At 40.7% G+C, this 16,952-nt stretch overlaps 1 protein-coding gene across 1 annotated transcript; it reads right to left on the reverse strand.

Annotated features, from left to right (window-relative positions):
* Positions 1 to 1,890: 1,890 nt before the first annotated feature.
* On the reverse strand, positions 1,891 to 11,610 carry foxo4 (forkhead box O4). Its single transcript, XM_030397178.1, has 3 exons — positions 9,494 to 11,610; positions 5,726 to 7,285; positions 1,891 to 5,147 (listed from the first exon to the last, which is right to left on the reverse strand). The coding sequence occupies exons 1-2, from the start codon at positions 9,935 to 9,937 to the stop codon at positions 5,753 to 5,755; spliced, it is 1,977 nt and encodes a 658-aa protein (XP_030253038.1). The 5' UTR covers positions 9,938 to 11,610; the 3' UTR covers positions 1,891 to 5,147; positions 5,726 to 5,752.
* Positions 11,611 to 16,952: the final 5,342 nt, after the last annotated feature.

Raw genomic sequence — 16,952 nt, forward strand, 5'->3', positions numbered from 1 at the left:
ACATACAGTAAATATATTATATAATTATAGATGAGAAAAGCAAAGGCCTGGTTTACATTTTTTTAAATGGAATATTTTTCTGCATTCTCTTATCAACTGTAGTCTTTAAAACTTTTTTTTTTTAACAGTAAATTGATTCATCACTCAATTTCAGATTATTTCACAAAAGCACATTGGAAGTTTTGAAACTGTACATATATGTTGTGTTTATCTTCTGGCCTAACGAGGTTGCACCTGGGGAAATACACAAAGCACCTTTACTGCAACAGCAGGTTTTTGTGGTTGTGTTTTGAATTCATCCCACCTGTTTTGTAAGAAGTGTGTATGCGATGGCATTTGTGTGACGTCTGAAAGCAAAGTTTGTTTTTTTAGCGTGACATGGTTTTGAGTTTGGTTTCGACGCAGAAGTACAGTAATGTGTTTGTTTTTAATGTGTGAGTTTTGGGCAATGGAGCTTAATTGAAAGAAATGTGTGTTAAAGGTGCACGATGCAGTTTTTGGGAGGACATTTTAAGTTTATTCTGTTATGGGAAAAAAAATAGTATAGAGTTTGTATTATTACCTCATTAATATTGTAAGTATAATAAATATGACTTTGAATTTCTTCTTCATATACATAGTGCCCCTTTAACATTCGAGACAAACTGTGAAGTTGTCCAAACTTGGCAGTGAAATAAACCGTTTTCTGATATAGATTCAATATTACAGTGAATAAAATCCGTAGTCCTCGTCCTGTTCGCCCCAAAGTCTAATCAGATCAAATATGATTATTCAGCAGTCTGACTAAGAGGTAGGGAACTTCCCAGGGTTAGTCCTTTTACAGTAATGCAACAACTTCCTCTTTCTGTTTCCTTGGACAGTTTCTCCTTGGTCAGCTGCAGTAAACGGATAATAAAAAGATACGTATGATAACATCAACCCAGCAGTCAAGCAGCTGAAGCCTTATTATAGGTTCAGCTGGTCTTTAAATGCACTTCATAAATACATTCGGCATGATTTTAAATATGTCTGCACAGCAAACGGACTGTGACTAAATCCACAGCGACATCATTTACACAGAAATCACATGAGGAAGCGAACTCTTCACGGAGAGGAGGGATGAAGATCAGTCACATTATATCTTTCAATAAAGGCGCCACATGGGAGTAAGAGTTAAAGACAGACATATTCTTTAAAATACCTGAACGACTGTGATGGACTGATATTATGTTTACATCCATTTTGTAAGAGAAATGTGCCGATTCCAACTGGTTTGACGAGTTGGGAATGAGAGGACTCACTGAACCTTTAAATACATGTGATTTATAGCAAAACCCAAATTATTTAAACATGTATCTTGTTGGTCTGCTGGCACATGTAGCTGGAAAGTGTATTTTTGAATTTTGGTTTGGCAAAAAAAAGAAAAATATATTGTTTGATCTGATTAACCTCCATCATCATAACATCTGCCACAAACTGTAGTTACAGTAGGAGACTGTGTGACTTTATAACAGCGGCCCCAAGTGGCAGAACTGCAGAACTGACGGTCCGACTTCAGAGACTCACATTAAAAGCACTTCTTGAGGTAACTGATATTAAATGTACTCAAATATGAAAAGCACAAGTATAATTAAATTATACATATATTTACATGGATGCATACAGGCTCCTGTACACTATGGGTCAACTGATTATCGTATCTTTTTTTTCATTTGATCCAAAATCTGTGTTTTTTTAATCCAGTTCATGATAAAATCATTTTAAAATGTGCCACAAATGCATGTAGTGGAGTAAAAGTACAATGTGCCTCCAAAATGCAGCGGATTGGATGTGAAACAGTACAAGTGCCTCATAAATGGTTATTAAATACAGTAATTGGGTAAAAGTAACGGCAGTAATGAGTCGAACAAAGTAGGTTAAACAGTTTATTGAATTTATTTCTGCTGTTCAGAGCGTTTTGTCATCTCTGGCTGACTTTACACTGTGTAAAGAAAGAAAAAAAGACTTGGGGGGAGAAGAAAGAAAGAAAAAACTATCAACATTAATCAGAAATCGTTAACATAATTGGCGTATGCACAACATATCATTACCTGCCCACCCCAACCCTCCCCTAGGGGAAAATCAAAAGTACAAAAACCCACCCTCGCCGAATACTAAAATGCTGTATCAAATGGGGGCAATTTTAGATTTTCAAAAACAAACATACAGGGACTAACTGCTAGTTTAAGAAAACTGAGGGGAAAAAATATGTAGATAGTAGTTATTACATAAAAGGGGGGAGATACAAGAGGAGCAATAACACCACAGCTGCCCGTTTTTCTTTTTTTTTTAAGGAGGCAACAGTAAACTAGAGATATCAGATTCAACCGACCACCGCTCTGTTTATAACATCTCCAACAGCTGGACAGCAGATCCAAAAGGTTGGGGGGGGGGGGGGGGGGGGGGGGGGGGGGGGTTCGTTGCATGTACAACTTCCTAAAAATAATTACACGTTATGATTTCAAAAAAGAAGAAAATCATGCAGTTCGCACAAGCCAGTCGTCTGTTTCCAGATCAACTAAGTGACCAGTTGAAGGGGGGGGGGGTTAATCATATATATATATATATGTAAAGAGATAAAAACAAAGGAGGGGGAAGATGTGGATTGATTACACCAAATCAAGATATTTGTGCTGTATACAGAGAATTCAAAAAGGCCCTGATATGCACCCACGATATCATGGCGTACTCCAGGATACATCACAAATGACATCTAGCACCATTCAAAAAAGAGAAAAAAATAAAATAAAATAAACAAGAGTGCTTTGTACAAATCTGAGGCTAACGTATTCACATAGCTACAGTGAAATGATGAGTATCAAAGAGTTTAAACTGCAGGGATGTTATTTTGTCTGATCACGGTTATGAAACAACGTAATTAAATACAAACACAAAACACACGTTTTTTTTTAACGCGGGGGGGAGGAGGAGGTGACAAAATAGAGTCCATGTTACTACAGAGTAACGTCATGCTATAGTGTTTTAAATATTGGCAGTCAAGAAAAGAAAATAATCATAATAACCCAAGGGAGAGGCTATTACCAATATACATGGCTGGAGAGCTAAAAATACATTTCTCTAAAAAACAAAATAAAAGGGAAGTCAAATTTGAGATCAACTCGACTGAAACGCCTCCAGGAAAACAAAAAAGACACGGTGTGTTGGTTTCCAGTCGGTAGTAACAGAAATTGTGTAAGAATAAATATGTTTTGTTATCGGTCTGATTACATCCATGTTTTTTTTTTTCCTGTCGATTTTTCCTTTTCGAGCAACCCTGAGAGGTAACAGTTGTATTAGTCTTGTTTTTGAGATGAGAATTTGGCGATTTCTTCTTTTTTCGCCGCGCCACGTTTCAGCGCCGATTTTCGTTTTTCGTTTTCTAAAACTCGGATTCAGGATTAATGCAGAAAATAAGAATGAGGCAGATAACTGGGAAACTCTTTTTAGTCAAAGCGGTCAAGTATCGATGCACTTTTGCCTCAGATTTCATGTTACAGGCATGTTGTAAAGCATATGTACACCGAGATACTGTGTCAGGCCCAAGCGCTCCCCACAAATGCCATGCAAATGCAAATATTAGTGTTCCTTTGGTTATGTAAAAAAATCTACATGCATCTCATCCTTTACAAAAATAAAAGTATAGAAAATTACCGTTAGAAATTATCTGAAAATGCTTCTTCCAATGTAAAAAAAACATCACTTGTCATTAGTAATATATTCATATGTATTAATATCTCATTTATTACCTCCATCTAAATAGTATATTAAAACTATAATCAAATATATTCTTTTTTTTTTTTTGTACTTCTCACACAGTGAATTAATTTTCTTGAACTGAATAATTGAATAATTAAAAGTGTGAGAGGATATTTGACGCCCACGTCCCTCCGAAAACCCCCCCACAACAAAATATCAGGAAAATGTTAAATAGCAAAACCCTTCAAGAAGTGCTTTTACAAATTTCCTTCAAGATTTCATCTCTTTTCCTGATACATCTGCATAGCGTGTCCTCATGTACATGTGCAACGTGTACATTAAATGTTCGTGTTTTCTTTTACAGGATTAAATTCTTTTAATGAAATGGTATAACCTAACGTGGATGTAGTTTGGGGTCCCTGTGAGACAGGAAACCTAAGTGCTTGAAAATGCACGGGCTCAATGGAAAGAGTAACCAGGTAGACGATTTTACGGTGGAGGCATACTGCTGTCTGAGACGAGATAATACTTGGCCAACCAATCACTTGTTGGCGAAAAAAATGTACCCTTGAATGCCCTGTGTATAAATTCACAAATCACATTTCTTCATTTTGTTAGTTTAACTGCACATCAGGGATTTAAAAATAAAAACATCCTCTAACTCTAACACCAAAAATGCCAAACTGCAAATACATAACCTCTTACACTGTTCAATCACCAAATTTAGTTTTTTTTGTTTTTCTCTACAGAGAGAACTCTGAATCGTACATGTGATCACAGTCCAAGTACACGATTGGGCGAGATGTGTAGCCAATGTTGAATCAAACATTTCATACCTCCGGTCGTCTGTAGTCTTTATCCTCCACCTGTTCACAACACAGTCCTCAAAATTTGCACAGACTCTTGTTGCACCTTGTTCAGACGATCAAACAGCATTTGGTCTGGCGATTCACGCTTGGTGAGTGTCAATGGAAAACTGGCCATTTCTCCAAAAGCGCAAAGTCCGTTGATTCTTCAATACCAAAGCCATCGAGTACCGTGTCCACCCTAAAGCTATTCTGGTGTAACATAACTGAAACATAAACTCCTGGCGGAGGGGAGTTAACGATTTGTCTTTTCACTCTAAAAAAGTCACACGTCTTTAAAAATCATCAGTTCGGATTAAAAGAAAAAACGGCTAGCAGCCAAATCGTTGCAAGTGTTATATATATATATTTGTTTTTTAAAAAAAACAGAGAAAACTTGTGCATAGTAGCGTGAGTCTCCTCCCCGTCCTCTGCATGTCTTGGCACGTGACATGAGTGAGGTCTGGTTTTGTCTTTAAAGTCCGAGAGAAGCATCGAATCTGAAAATAGTACCTCCAGCCAGCAGGGAGGAGGAATGCACCGGTCGCTCTGTCGTTTTGTGAGGTTATATTGATTGGAGATCAGTTCCTGGAAGAGACAATGGTCATAAAGATTAGCGACAATTTTGATGATTACTCCAACTAGCAGTTATTTTCAGAGAGAGAATCGTTACACCAGTTGATTAAAAAATGTCTCATCACAATCCCGCAGGGCCCAACGTAACATCTTTAACTGTCCTGCTTAGTGCGACAGTCTAAAACCCAAATATATTCAATTTACAAGGAGAAGAAACTGAGGAAAGTGGCAAATACTCTTATTTGAGAAGCAAATAGTTTTCCATTTTTCCTTTCCATAAATTACTGAAACAATTAATTGAATTTTCTGCCATTTTTAATCAACTTCAAGCTACAAATCGCTGAATCAAGTTGTCTGTTTAATGAAAAGCATTTCCTGATTGCAGCTTTGCTGTTGCTTTTCTCTGCATAATTTCACTGTAAGATTAATTCTTTTGGTAATCTTTCTTTTGGGGTTTTTTTGGGCCGTGAAAAACTTCTGATGATCTTTTTTTTCATAATTTTGCAATAAAGAAAAGTGAAAGACTAAATAATTTGTGAAAAAACTTAAATATAAACAGGTTTGAGTGTGTTTGTGTGAGCAAAGTGTACCTGGCTGACTGTAGGTCAGCGGAGGACTTAGCTCGGCACCCAGCTGTGAGCTGAGCCCTGTGTGGTGGCAGGGCCGGCGTAGCCTTGGCCTCCGGGCAGTATTGGGTCAAAGTTGAAGTCGAGGCTGTCTCCGTCCATGAGGTCACTGTTGATGATGTAGTCCACGTCACAATCCAGGTTCTCGGTGAACATGTCCATGTCCAAGTCTGTGGGCAGCCGGTCCTGACCGGTCTGGAAACAGGACGGAGCTCCGAACTGACTCATCCCCTGCAGGCTCACGCCAGGATTGGCTGAGGTGACGGGCACCCCGTGATGAGAGCCCACAGCTGACACCGTGGCGTGATGGGCTTTGAGCGCAGAGAGCTGTGATGGGTCCTGAGACATACCTGAGAGGATCATCCCCAGCCCCATCTGAGAGTGATGCTGGTGCTGTTGTGGCGGTTGTTGCTGCTGGTGCTGCGACTGCTGCTGCTGCTGCTGGTGATGGAGGTGATGCTGCTGTGGCTGCATCTGGGCCTGCAGCGCCATGGGGGCCACTGTGTTCGGCTCCAGTCCTTTACCCAACAGCAGCTGATTGGGTTTGGACCTCACGCCCACCACGGACGTGCCCATGCCCATCAGGCCCACCCCTCCAGGATTGGGCATGAGGGGATCCACTTGGGTCATCATGACATCACTGGGAGGGGGGGAGTCGGAGGTGAGAAGCGCCTCCAGGCTGGAAGGCACGTGGGTGCTGAAATGGCCGCTACCGCGGGAGGCGGAGCTGGACATGGGGTTGAAGAGGGAGTTGCTGAAGGTTGACGGCTCTTTGCTGCCTGGTCCACACTGAGAGATGGAGGTCTGGGTCCCGGTGTGGGTGGGGGCCTGTGGGAGGCTGGATGGCTGCAGCTGATGAAAGGAGGAGAAGCTGGAGCCACGAGGCAGCAGCGTGGAGGCGGAGGGCAGTGGAGTGGGAGGTGCTGGTGGGGCTGTACTGGGACTGGCCCCTCCCTGCTGCTGAGTCATCAAAGTGAGGCCGTCGATCAGATCCAGCTCCTCCATGAGGGTCTCGGTGAGGGTGGGGGTCAAGCTGCTGGCAGTGTATCTCCCCAGCAGTGAGTCCTCAGGCAGGTTATCGTCATCCTCCTGTCCAGGAGCGATGGGGGACAGACGCCCACTCAGAGTGCTGGCGTTGGAGCTCGTGCGCGGGCGGAAGGTGGTCCACATGTCGCTGTCGTCCAGGCTGCCGCGGGATGAGGGGCTGCTGCTGTTGACCCATTTGGGGAACTGCTGGGATGAGTTGGGGCTGTCTGCGCCCGCTGAGGCTGTGCTGCCGTCACCCTGCAGCGCCCCTCCTGCACCGCCCAGCCCGGCTGCTCCGGCCTGCTTCTTGGTCTGCTTGGCCCTCATGCGGCTCTTCAGCAGTTTGCTGCTGTTGTCCATGGAGGCGGCTCGGCGGCGAGGAGCTTTCCCGGTCTTCCCTCCCTCTGGGTTGAGCATCCACCAGGAGCTCTTGCCTGTCGATTCATTGTGAACCCTCAGGAACTTGTTGTGGAGTGATAAATTGTGGCGAATTGAATTCTGAAAACAGAGAGAAAGAAAAGTCAATTAATATTATCGCAAATTTCAGCACTGCCAAAGTTTAGATTATCCTTCTGAAACTGAAGCAGCACACCTGGATACAATGACACCTAACCCACTGATCCCACCCTGGAAATCAGGAAACCTCAGAGGTCGTGAAATGACAAAAGATCGCCGTTTGTTACACATTAACATTGATCATTTTTTCAAACATCTCTTGTCTCATCTTGACTTTTCTCTTGTCATGGACTCAGTGGTGGGAGCGGCCATGTCTTACTGGGGAACCGCTTATGAACATAAAATATGTTATATGTGCACATATTGTGCATCACATAGTAATGTATGTAACATCAGGTTACACCAGGTGATGAGTGCTTGATAAATAATATAATTTAAATATATTAAATGGAAAAGATTCTTTCTATTGTGAGATTTCCTTTTGGTTTTATTGACGACTGACTTGAAATGCAAATGAAAAAAAAAAAGTTTGTTTTTTCTATTCAAGCTTTGAAGTGTTTCCATTTAAGCGTTTCTATTCCGCATTCTGAGTTTCACATAAGACGATTCCCTCGTCTTACTTCCATTGCCATTTTTAGCCTTTTCGTTTAATCTTTTGCATTTTAGATTAAACTTTTTCCATTTACCCACCTGACTTCACACTTTCAAATGATTATTTTACATTTTAAATTTGCTTCTCAAGTTTAATAACGGTCTAATTATTAATCGGAGGGTATTAAAATAATCTTTTAATTTATTTCTCTTTTAATATTCTATGCAGACTTTCATGTTAGCTATGACCTCGAACATCCTCCACACTGGAGGACTGATTCTCTGCGCGCTCTGCAACTGGAACTGTGAACTTCTAAACACCCATTTCTGACCAAATTTTTGAACGCACCCTTATCTATAGCCACACAATCAGCGGACTTATGGTTGCTTTTAATCATTAACCATGATTGTATAGTAACTCTGTAACACACCTGAAGTGGATGAGGACATGTGAGATGTACTACAAGCTCTGCAGTCTTTGCATTTCACCGACTGTATGTATATGATGCACTCTGCTGAATGATTGGAGAGACTGCTCGTGTTCCCATTTGTAAAAGCTAAAAACTTGTTGACTTGTGTCAACGAGGAGCATCACCTGCATCGGCCCTCGTGAAGTGTCTGTATGGGGAGTAACAACATTACATGAACATCTAAATTTCTCCAATACAGACGATCAGCTCCAGAGTTTCTCAATCTGAATCACTGGACTGTTTCCTCCCGACTTTTACTCCTGGATCGACGTTCTTGTGAGCTTTCCACCGATTTCCACCACGAGATGTACCGAATAATTTGACATTCTCAGTTTCATGTCAAACTATTTTCTTTCCTTGTTTAATTTTTTCAAATAGAGGGTCAAAACTAATAGACGAGTGCAAACTGTGACAATGGTTGAGAACCACTTATCTGAAATAAAACTACTAAAGAGTTTACAAAAGTTTAATTTATCTTCGGTCAGTTTAGATCTTTATTGTCCTGCAACAGGAAATCATCTTTGCAGCAAGAACAGTTTATAACCGGAGAGTCGACTCGAGTGATTGTTTTGATGATTTGCAACTTGACTTGACAATTGACAATTAATGAGTTAAGAAGACAAGATAACTCGAATGACCTTTTGTTTTTGATTTTCTATGTGTTCAGTTTATTCCCTCTCTAAATGTGATGAGGAGGTAATATTTTATTGACTGAGAAAACATTTGAAAAGCTTTTTTACTAAAATGTTTTTGTTTCATTCCATTTATTTCCCTGAAACCCAATAAACAAAACAAATAATCGTACTTCTTGGTGTGAAATTAGATGAAGTGGTCAGTAATATTTACAGGTGCTGATGCGTTTCTCTGTACTAAGGCCAGAATGCTGAAGGTTAGACTACTTGGCACTTACTCAAGACTCGGACCAAATGTCTTGAGTCACATGTCTGGTATTAAAATGAATATATGCTGATAATAATAAACAAGACATTAGAAAACATTTAAGGAGGCAATTTCTACACCATCAGAGTGATATGCCTTCTCTTGTTTTTTCCAATATTGCCCAGCCCACATAATAAACAATGCTTCTATGATGTAACATGAGTTGTAAAGCTATAAATAAAGGACTCATGGCACTCAGAGCACCTTGTAAATCCCCGCAGTAAAGATGAACACCACCCTCCGCACTCACCTTCCACCCCGCTGAGCTGTTGCTGTCTCCTTTGTCTCTGAAGTAAGGCACTGTCTTCACCATCCACTCGTAGATCTGCGCCAGGGTCAGCCTCTTCTCAGGTGAGTTCTCGATGGCCTGACTAATCAGATCAGCGTAGCTCTGGTTCCCCCACGCGTTGCGGCGGGATGATCCTTTGCGGGGCGTCGCGCCGGCTACGCCCACGCCGGCCACGACCCCTCCCTCCCCCGCAGCCGCCGCAGCCTTCTCCGGCTCGGACGTGATTTGCTGCGGCTCGGGCTTGTCCTCGTCGGCGGGCGGGGTCCCGGCGGCGGACTCGGTGCCATCGGCGCTCTCCGGTTTGACAGCCGAGATGTCGGGCCTCGGCAGCGGCCACGTGCAGGAGCGGGGTCTGCTCTGCGGCTCGAAATCTGGGTCAATCGGCGGCACCGACGACTCCTCCATGACGGTCCGCTGAACTTGCAATCGACCACACACACACAAAAAAGTATGGGACCACTTAAAGCATCTACCTTTGAAATATAAGGTATCTAGTTTGAGCGGATGGTGTGTGAATAAAAAAACTTCCCGAGACAAAAACAATCCGCGTCACTCGCTGAGGGGGTGTAAACAGAGGGGCCTAGAAAAGAGACGTAATAATCTGGACACACCAATAGCCCTCGGGTAATCCTCAGATTGGAGATTAGGGAACCCAAATAATCTCCTTAATAGTAACTATCATAAACCTTCCGATTTGTATAGAATGAAGGAGGGTCGGGATGAGAGCCCCTTTGTCTGAATGGAATAAAACAAAAGTGGCAGAGTGGCAGTGAGCACCAAAACATCTGGATCTACAGAGGTGTGTGCTCACCTGCGGATGAATGACACAAAGTGAAGTGTGTGTGTGTACAAATTAATGCCATCCCCTATTCACAAACACTCAAATTTGAATATTTTCCAACACACAAATGTTATGAATGTGTATTTAAACTCGAATCTAACAAGGCGATATTTTAAAAGAGAAATTTCATAAATGAAGGGTTATTTCGTACCGACACACACATCCTCGTGTATAAAACTTTCAAAGCCCTTCACTGTAAAGCTATGAAGACTGAGGATTAGCTGGCTGCTGTGTTACAAAGGAGCTTCAGAGGAGAGACCCTGTCTGTCTCCACTTGTAAACAACGTGATGTCTAGCCACAAAACCTCCACCACAACTTTTTTTTTTTAAATACCCCCAAATGACTCCGGAACAGTCACAAACCAATCCAGGTTTTAAAAAATTTTTTAAAAAAGAGTAAACTATAATAGCACACCACCTGATTATCTCCAGCTACAGTTCAACTGTTTTGATCTCCTGCTGCCAAAAAGTGTAAAACCACACTCACACACTCACACACACACTGAGACTGTGGCCCTGTGAGAAACAAGCTGCTATTAAACTAAATAAAGTGTCAAATGAAAGAGGCTCAGAGGGAGAGAGGGTTCAGAAAACTGTTAAATAGTGTTTAAGTTTTGATTTGGAAAAAAAAATTAAAATAAAACAAAAAGCGTACGACAGATAAGCAGAAATGTCCGTGAGGAAAAGTCCGGGCTTCAGGTCTGCACGATCCGCCACATTGCGGCCGGGCGCATGTCACCATCTGCCATGTTTCTCCTCCTCACTCCAGCCGCGGCACACGATGCTCGAAGAGGCGGTTGTAAAAATTAAAACCTCTCTCTCCGCCGAGGCTCGGAGCTCAGCCGGCCTTCGCCCCGCGGTCTCGTAAAAGCACTACAAAGCGGATTCCCCGGGTGTTGGGTGAAGTTGGGTCGCCCCGGAGGTCTGTCGGCTCCCCCACTCAGCCGCACTTTGAAAACAGCACGATAGCCACCGTAACGTTAGCTGGTCGAGCTCCCGCTACTCCAGAGTTTACAATCCGTGAAAAAGTCCGTGAAATGCCTCCGATAACTGGCTCCGAGCGGCCGCTTTCATTCACCGGCGACTTTTGTCAAACTTCCTGCCGTCGCGGCTCCTCAAATATCCACTCCTTCAGTGTCTTTTTGACTTGTTTTGTTTTGTTTTGTTTTGACTCGAGGCGAAGACTCCCTTCTGACGTCTGTTTACCACTGTCAGGCGACGCGTTCTGCGCATGCGCCAAGTGGATTTCTGGGAAACAGAGTCATTCGTGTGACAGCACAGGCGTAAACAGCAGCTGAAGGAGGCAACATGTACCTGTAATAGAGCATTATGTAACAGTCTATGAAAGTGTGCTAAGTCCCAGACATGCTTAGGTCATTTAAGGTATTATTACAGACAAACACAGCACCGATATGAGCGCGAGACTACATCAAATACAGAACAATACGTTTAATACAATAAGGATTGTTAAGTGTTTATGTTTTATCAAGGTTATTTTTTTTATTTTTGTCAAGTTAGGTCAAAAATGAACCTTTGTGCGTACTACTTGGACTTATTAGGCCTTGTTATAGTGATGTTGTTAATGTGACACTAAAGGAAATATTATGATTATATACATTTTAAACCTATAAATGTATAGGTACACCTGCTGGTTCTACCATTACACAATAATTCACACCTTGACCTCTATATCTATCTATCTATCTATCTATCTATCTATCTATCTATCTATCTATCTATTTGTTCCGACTGTAAGATGTATTTTGAATGACAGTTAAATAAAGTCTATGTCATACTCCTGTTTTGCTTGTAGTCTGTTGTGTGAATGCCCGTTTTTGTGCACCTTAATGTGAAGCCCTTTCAATATGTTTTAATATATCTGCATTTAGATTAAATACATTGCAATTAAATAAAACAATATTTACAGTTATTTTTCTGTCTTTTATTTTGTCAAACGAGGTCAACAACAAACATTTCTGGTACGACTTGGACTAATTAGGCCTTGTCATAGCCATAGCCAAAATAGTGACTTCTTGGCTTTTTACCTGTAATAGTGCACTATGTAACTTAAACTACAAAATAATATGTTTTATTGATATCAACCAACACTAATAACTGTTACGTGTTCAGGTTTTATCAAGGTCATTTTATTGTTATTTTTACAACACAGGGTTGTACAATGTTCATGCTACACACAAAGATAGGACATATATGTACATGTTAAAATTGAAATAGAATACAATGATATAAGACAATATATGCTACTCAAAATTAGCTAGGAATATTGGGATATGGGTGCATACGTGCATGGATATGCAATAAAAGTCAAATGGAATGTGTCCCACTATTTTTGGGGACCAAAATTATTCACAAAACACAAAATTAAAACTCGGTCACAGAATAAACAGTCAAGTGAAACACTAAAATAACCAAAAAATCCCTAACAAATGTTCAGTAGTATATATAGTATATTTTTCTGGCTTCACTACTGCACCGCCAGATTAACCTTAGGAGGCTCCTGGGTAATGAAGATTTTTTGGCCCATACAGGCAGAAACAGTTGAACAGAAACAGAATAGTTTTAATCCAGAGAGCCAAAACCAACCACAAAGGCTCATTCAGGCCGAGAATATGACCTGGTTTTCATTCATGGCCATTTAAATTTGCACTTCCTGTATATGAGCACAATATAAGATAAACCAAAAAAAAACTAAACGTAAGACATAAAAACTACTACTAACTAATAATACTTCTAGAAATTTTAACATGCAACAGAGCACAATGGAGCCAGGAATCCTGCATGGATGTGCAACTGGATGAGGTTCAGCAATCCAGGATCCAGTGGGTCCTCTGGGTCCAGTGGGTCCAGTTTGTGGTTCTGAGGCACTTTGTCCTGTCAGGTAATCCAGCTTTACTCTACTGGACAGACAGATTTTAGAATCTGGTCAGGAGTGTGACAAGATAACATCAACTCTTAGACTCCTTTATATCTTTCTTAAGTGAATCTGACGGACATCATCAGTTCAACATTATCAAGCATTGGTCGCAAAATGACCCCTGAGCTTTCTCCGTTCATAGAGACCGCAGCATGCTGTTGAATTTTCATGAAAAAGCTAGTAAGTAAATAGAGTTGAGATTACTTTGTCACACATTCCTGAGTGTGATGAAGTCGCAGTTCAAATCTAAGGGGCTTAATTTAAGAATTTAAGACCAATGTTTACGTCTGCGTAATAAGTCTGAACAAATATAGAATAAAAATAGAAATATATGACAGATATGAGAGTAATACATACAGATAAATGAAAATAACTCGTAGCAGTTTTATTTTTAAATGAAGGCAAATGTGTGTTTGTGAGAGAGAGAGAGTGTGTGTGTGTGCATGTGTGTTTGTTATATTTTGCTGTGTTATGTAGTCGGGATATTTTGAACCTTTCTTTCTCAGTCACCAGTTTGTTATCACTGAGTCTTAGTTAGGATCTGAATCTCCTTAAGGTCGTATAACACCATCGTCTACTTCTGCATTTAGTTTCTTATTTCCAGTGTTCTAGGTTTCTTTACATTGCATTATGCTTTGGTTTGCTCTGATTGGTGCTCATAGTGTGTCTGAACAGGGCAGATAGTCCAACTGACGTAACCCCCCTTTCCACTAAGTGCTGGTTCTGGGCTGGTGCTGGTGCTGGTTCCACCTTTTAAGAACTGGTTTGCTTTTCAACAGGCATGAGAGCCGCTGTAGAGTCGCACCATGTGGTCACTGTGTACCGAACAACCACTGAACAGTGGAGCTCTGAAGAAATACGACCGCATTGTCTCTTTACTGGTGAGTCCTGGCTTCGTATGCCTGCACTCCAAATATGACTGTTCCTCGGACCACTTTTGCTTAGATTAGTGAAAATAGATAAAATCTTTTGTTTATTCTCCTGTTGATGAGTCAGAACACACATCGGAAAACATGGTTTAAGTCGCTCCTTGGTAACGATAACGCTGCCTCCAGCCACTGATGTAAACTGTCCTTTGTTCTAGACTAGAAAAGTGTTGGTGCAACTCTGAAACCAGTTTTCCAGGTTGGAAGCCAGTCCTTTGGCTTTGTAACCAAAGAACCTGTTCCAGAGTAGGCACTGACTCCTGAACTGTCTTGGTCGAAAAGAGAACTCTTCTGGGCTCAGTTCTTGGGGGTTTGGAGAGCAAATTGATAGAGTGTGTGTCGGGAGATGGACTTAAGGTTATTAATCTCCTTGCAAAAGTAAATTGCTTTCTTCCATTGGAAATACAAAATATACTACAATTAAGATATTTGGCCAGATTGATATGAAATGGCCTTGCATGTGTGTCTTTGACTGATGTATGTTTTGCCCAATGAAGACTATTCCTATCGGTCAGTTGGTGTTCAGGTTTAGCTTTAACGGATGCGGAGCAACAGTTTTTCATACAGTCACGTCTGTGGAATAAACAGTTTCTTACTCAATACCCTGTGAATCATTGTTGGATGTCCAATCAAGAGGAGTTATAAGCCTCCAGAAGTGGAGAAAGTTGACATGGTAGACTTTGTGAGTCATGACCCTTCATATCCATCTGATAATATTCTAGACAGTTTATGGATTTAGAGTGCAATGTTAAGATTTATAACTTGATAAGAGAGTTTTGTTTCAGAGCTGATGGGGTTTACTCGATTATTTCGTGTGTGTGCTCTTTTGTTGCCTCTGCATTTGTGATGACTGGAAGTTAATGAAACAGTGAAATGGCACGTGCAACAGATGTGTTAAATTGAAAAGTGGAAAAAACACCTCACAAGTTCCCGCTTGTCTTCGTGATTCAGCAAACATTTTCATTATTGTTGTTATTCAGGTAGTTTTCTCAGTAAGTTGTTTCCCTCAGAGCAACATGTGCTTCATCCTCATAAAAGTGTAATATTCCCGTACAATTGATCCCACGGTGCTCTGCTCACTGTTACTTGTGATGTTTTCTGTGCATCATGCCAACAAGTCTCCCCAACACATCCTGATCTACACAGTTGGCTACTGTACAGTTTGCGTTGGATTCCTTCGCTGTTCCTCATTAGCTGAGTCACAACTTGGACGAGGCGTTTATACACAGGGAGCCATCATGTGTAGAGGACCCAGGCGTCTGATAGTCGCTCTGCCGTGACTCACCTGATGTCTCATGGGATCAACATCAGCAACCAGCAGCAGCTTTTCCTGTGCTGGGTTTTACAATCATGTGTTCTAATCTGTGAACTCTTTTCAAATCAATTTGGGATTTTGGGGCTTCTGGAGACTTGTCTAACACCAGATCAGAGCAGAGCCATTTCATGTTCTTTTCTTCTCTGGTTTCGTCTTACATTTTAAAACAAGTCCCCGTCTACCTCAGCTGTTTAAAATGCTGAAACGCCGTTTAGCTGTGAAGCTCCAGGAATGTTTTGTGGACCGCAAAACTTCACTTCACTTTCCATCAGAATGGCGGTGAGTAGATAATTAATGGATTGTTAGTTTTGCGTGAACTGATCCTTTAATCGATTAGTCCAAGTCAAGATTGCACTTTAAATTCTAAATTTGATAGCCGGGAGTTAACGGATGACGTGACGACATCACAAACTCGACCTGATGAAGAGCATGTGATGTGGTTCTAGAAAAAGCTGGTAAGCGGATGTTAAGATGGAAATTTTTTGTGAAATGAAGTCAAGACTGAACATTTATACGTAGCACTGGGACTAATTAAACCTGGTTATAGTGGTGTTGTTAAAGGTGCACTATATCGTTTTGGGGAAGACATTTTAATCAGAAGACAAAGATCTTCACTGACTGAAATTTCTTTGTGCCCAAACAAACTAGATAAACAAACTCTCTTTGTTTTCATGGCTGAATAAACTGAATAAAGAAACTGACCTTAAACGACGACACAATTTCATACTGTTTTGGGGAAAGAAGGAACATTCTTAAATTGATCTATTTTACCAGTAAAAAAGAGCACTGATTCCAATAATCATAACAATACTGATAATACTGAATATAAGATCATGTTCAAAGTTGTTGAACTTTAGTATACAGTATATACAGCACATACATGTAAATATATGTATGATTTCACTTTTACTTTTGCTTACTTATGTCAATTATTTAGCCTACTATCGAAATATTTTTTACAATTATGTACATTTCATATGAGATACTTTTTACTTCAGTTTTACCAAAATCATTTCTTTACATTTACTCAAGTATGACTTTTGGGCAGTGTTGTAACAAGTACCTAAAAGTCAAGTAAAATTAGAATGAACTAAATGAAGGTAACCCACACAAAAAGTACTTGAGTAAAAGTCTGATATGAAGTGTACTCAGGTCTGAACAGTTATGGAGATGGCACTAAAAGTACAAGTAAATGTAAAATAACAAATGTGTCCTGTTATCAGAAAATCTGATTTCAGATTTTTTTTTTTTAATTACTACTTTGGCTCTCTTAATTTGTAACTCATAGCCAAACTAAAGTTTTCAAATAAATGTAATGTAGTAAATGTACAATATTTGCCTCAAAATTGTATGTAAGTAGGCTCCAGTACTTGAGTAAATGTACTACTTAGTTATATTCCATC

Source organism: Sparus aurata, chromosome 18 (assembly GCF_900880675.1).
Source record: "Sparus aurata chromosome 18, fSpaAur1.1, whole genome shotgun sequence".
Lineage (NCBI taxonomy): Eukaryota > Metazoa > Chordata > Actinopteri > Spariformes > Sparidae > Sparus > Sparus aurata.

Coding starts and splice junctions, on each gene's coding strand:
- foxo4 (XM_030397178.1), bottom strand. CDS start 9,937: ATGGAGGAGTCGTCGGTGCCGCCGATTGACCCAGATTTCGAGCCGCAG. Junction 7,286..9,493: donor ACAGCTCAGCGGGGTGGAAG/GTGAGTGCGGAG, acceptor CTCTGTTTTCAG/AATTCAATTCGCCACAATTT.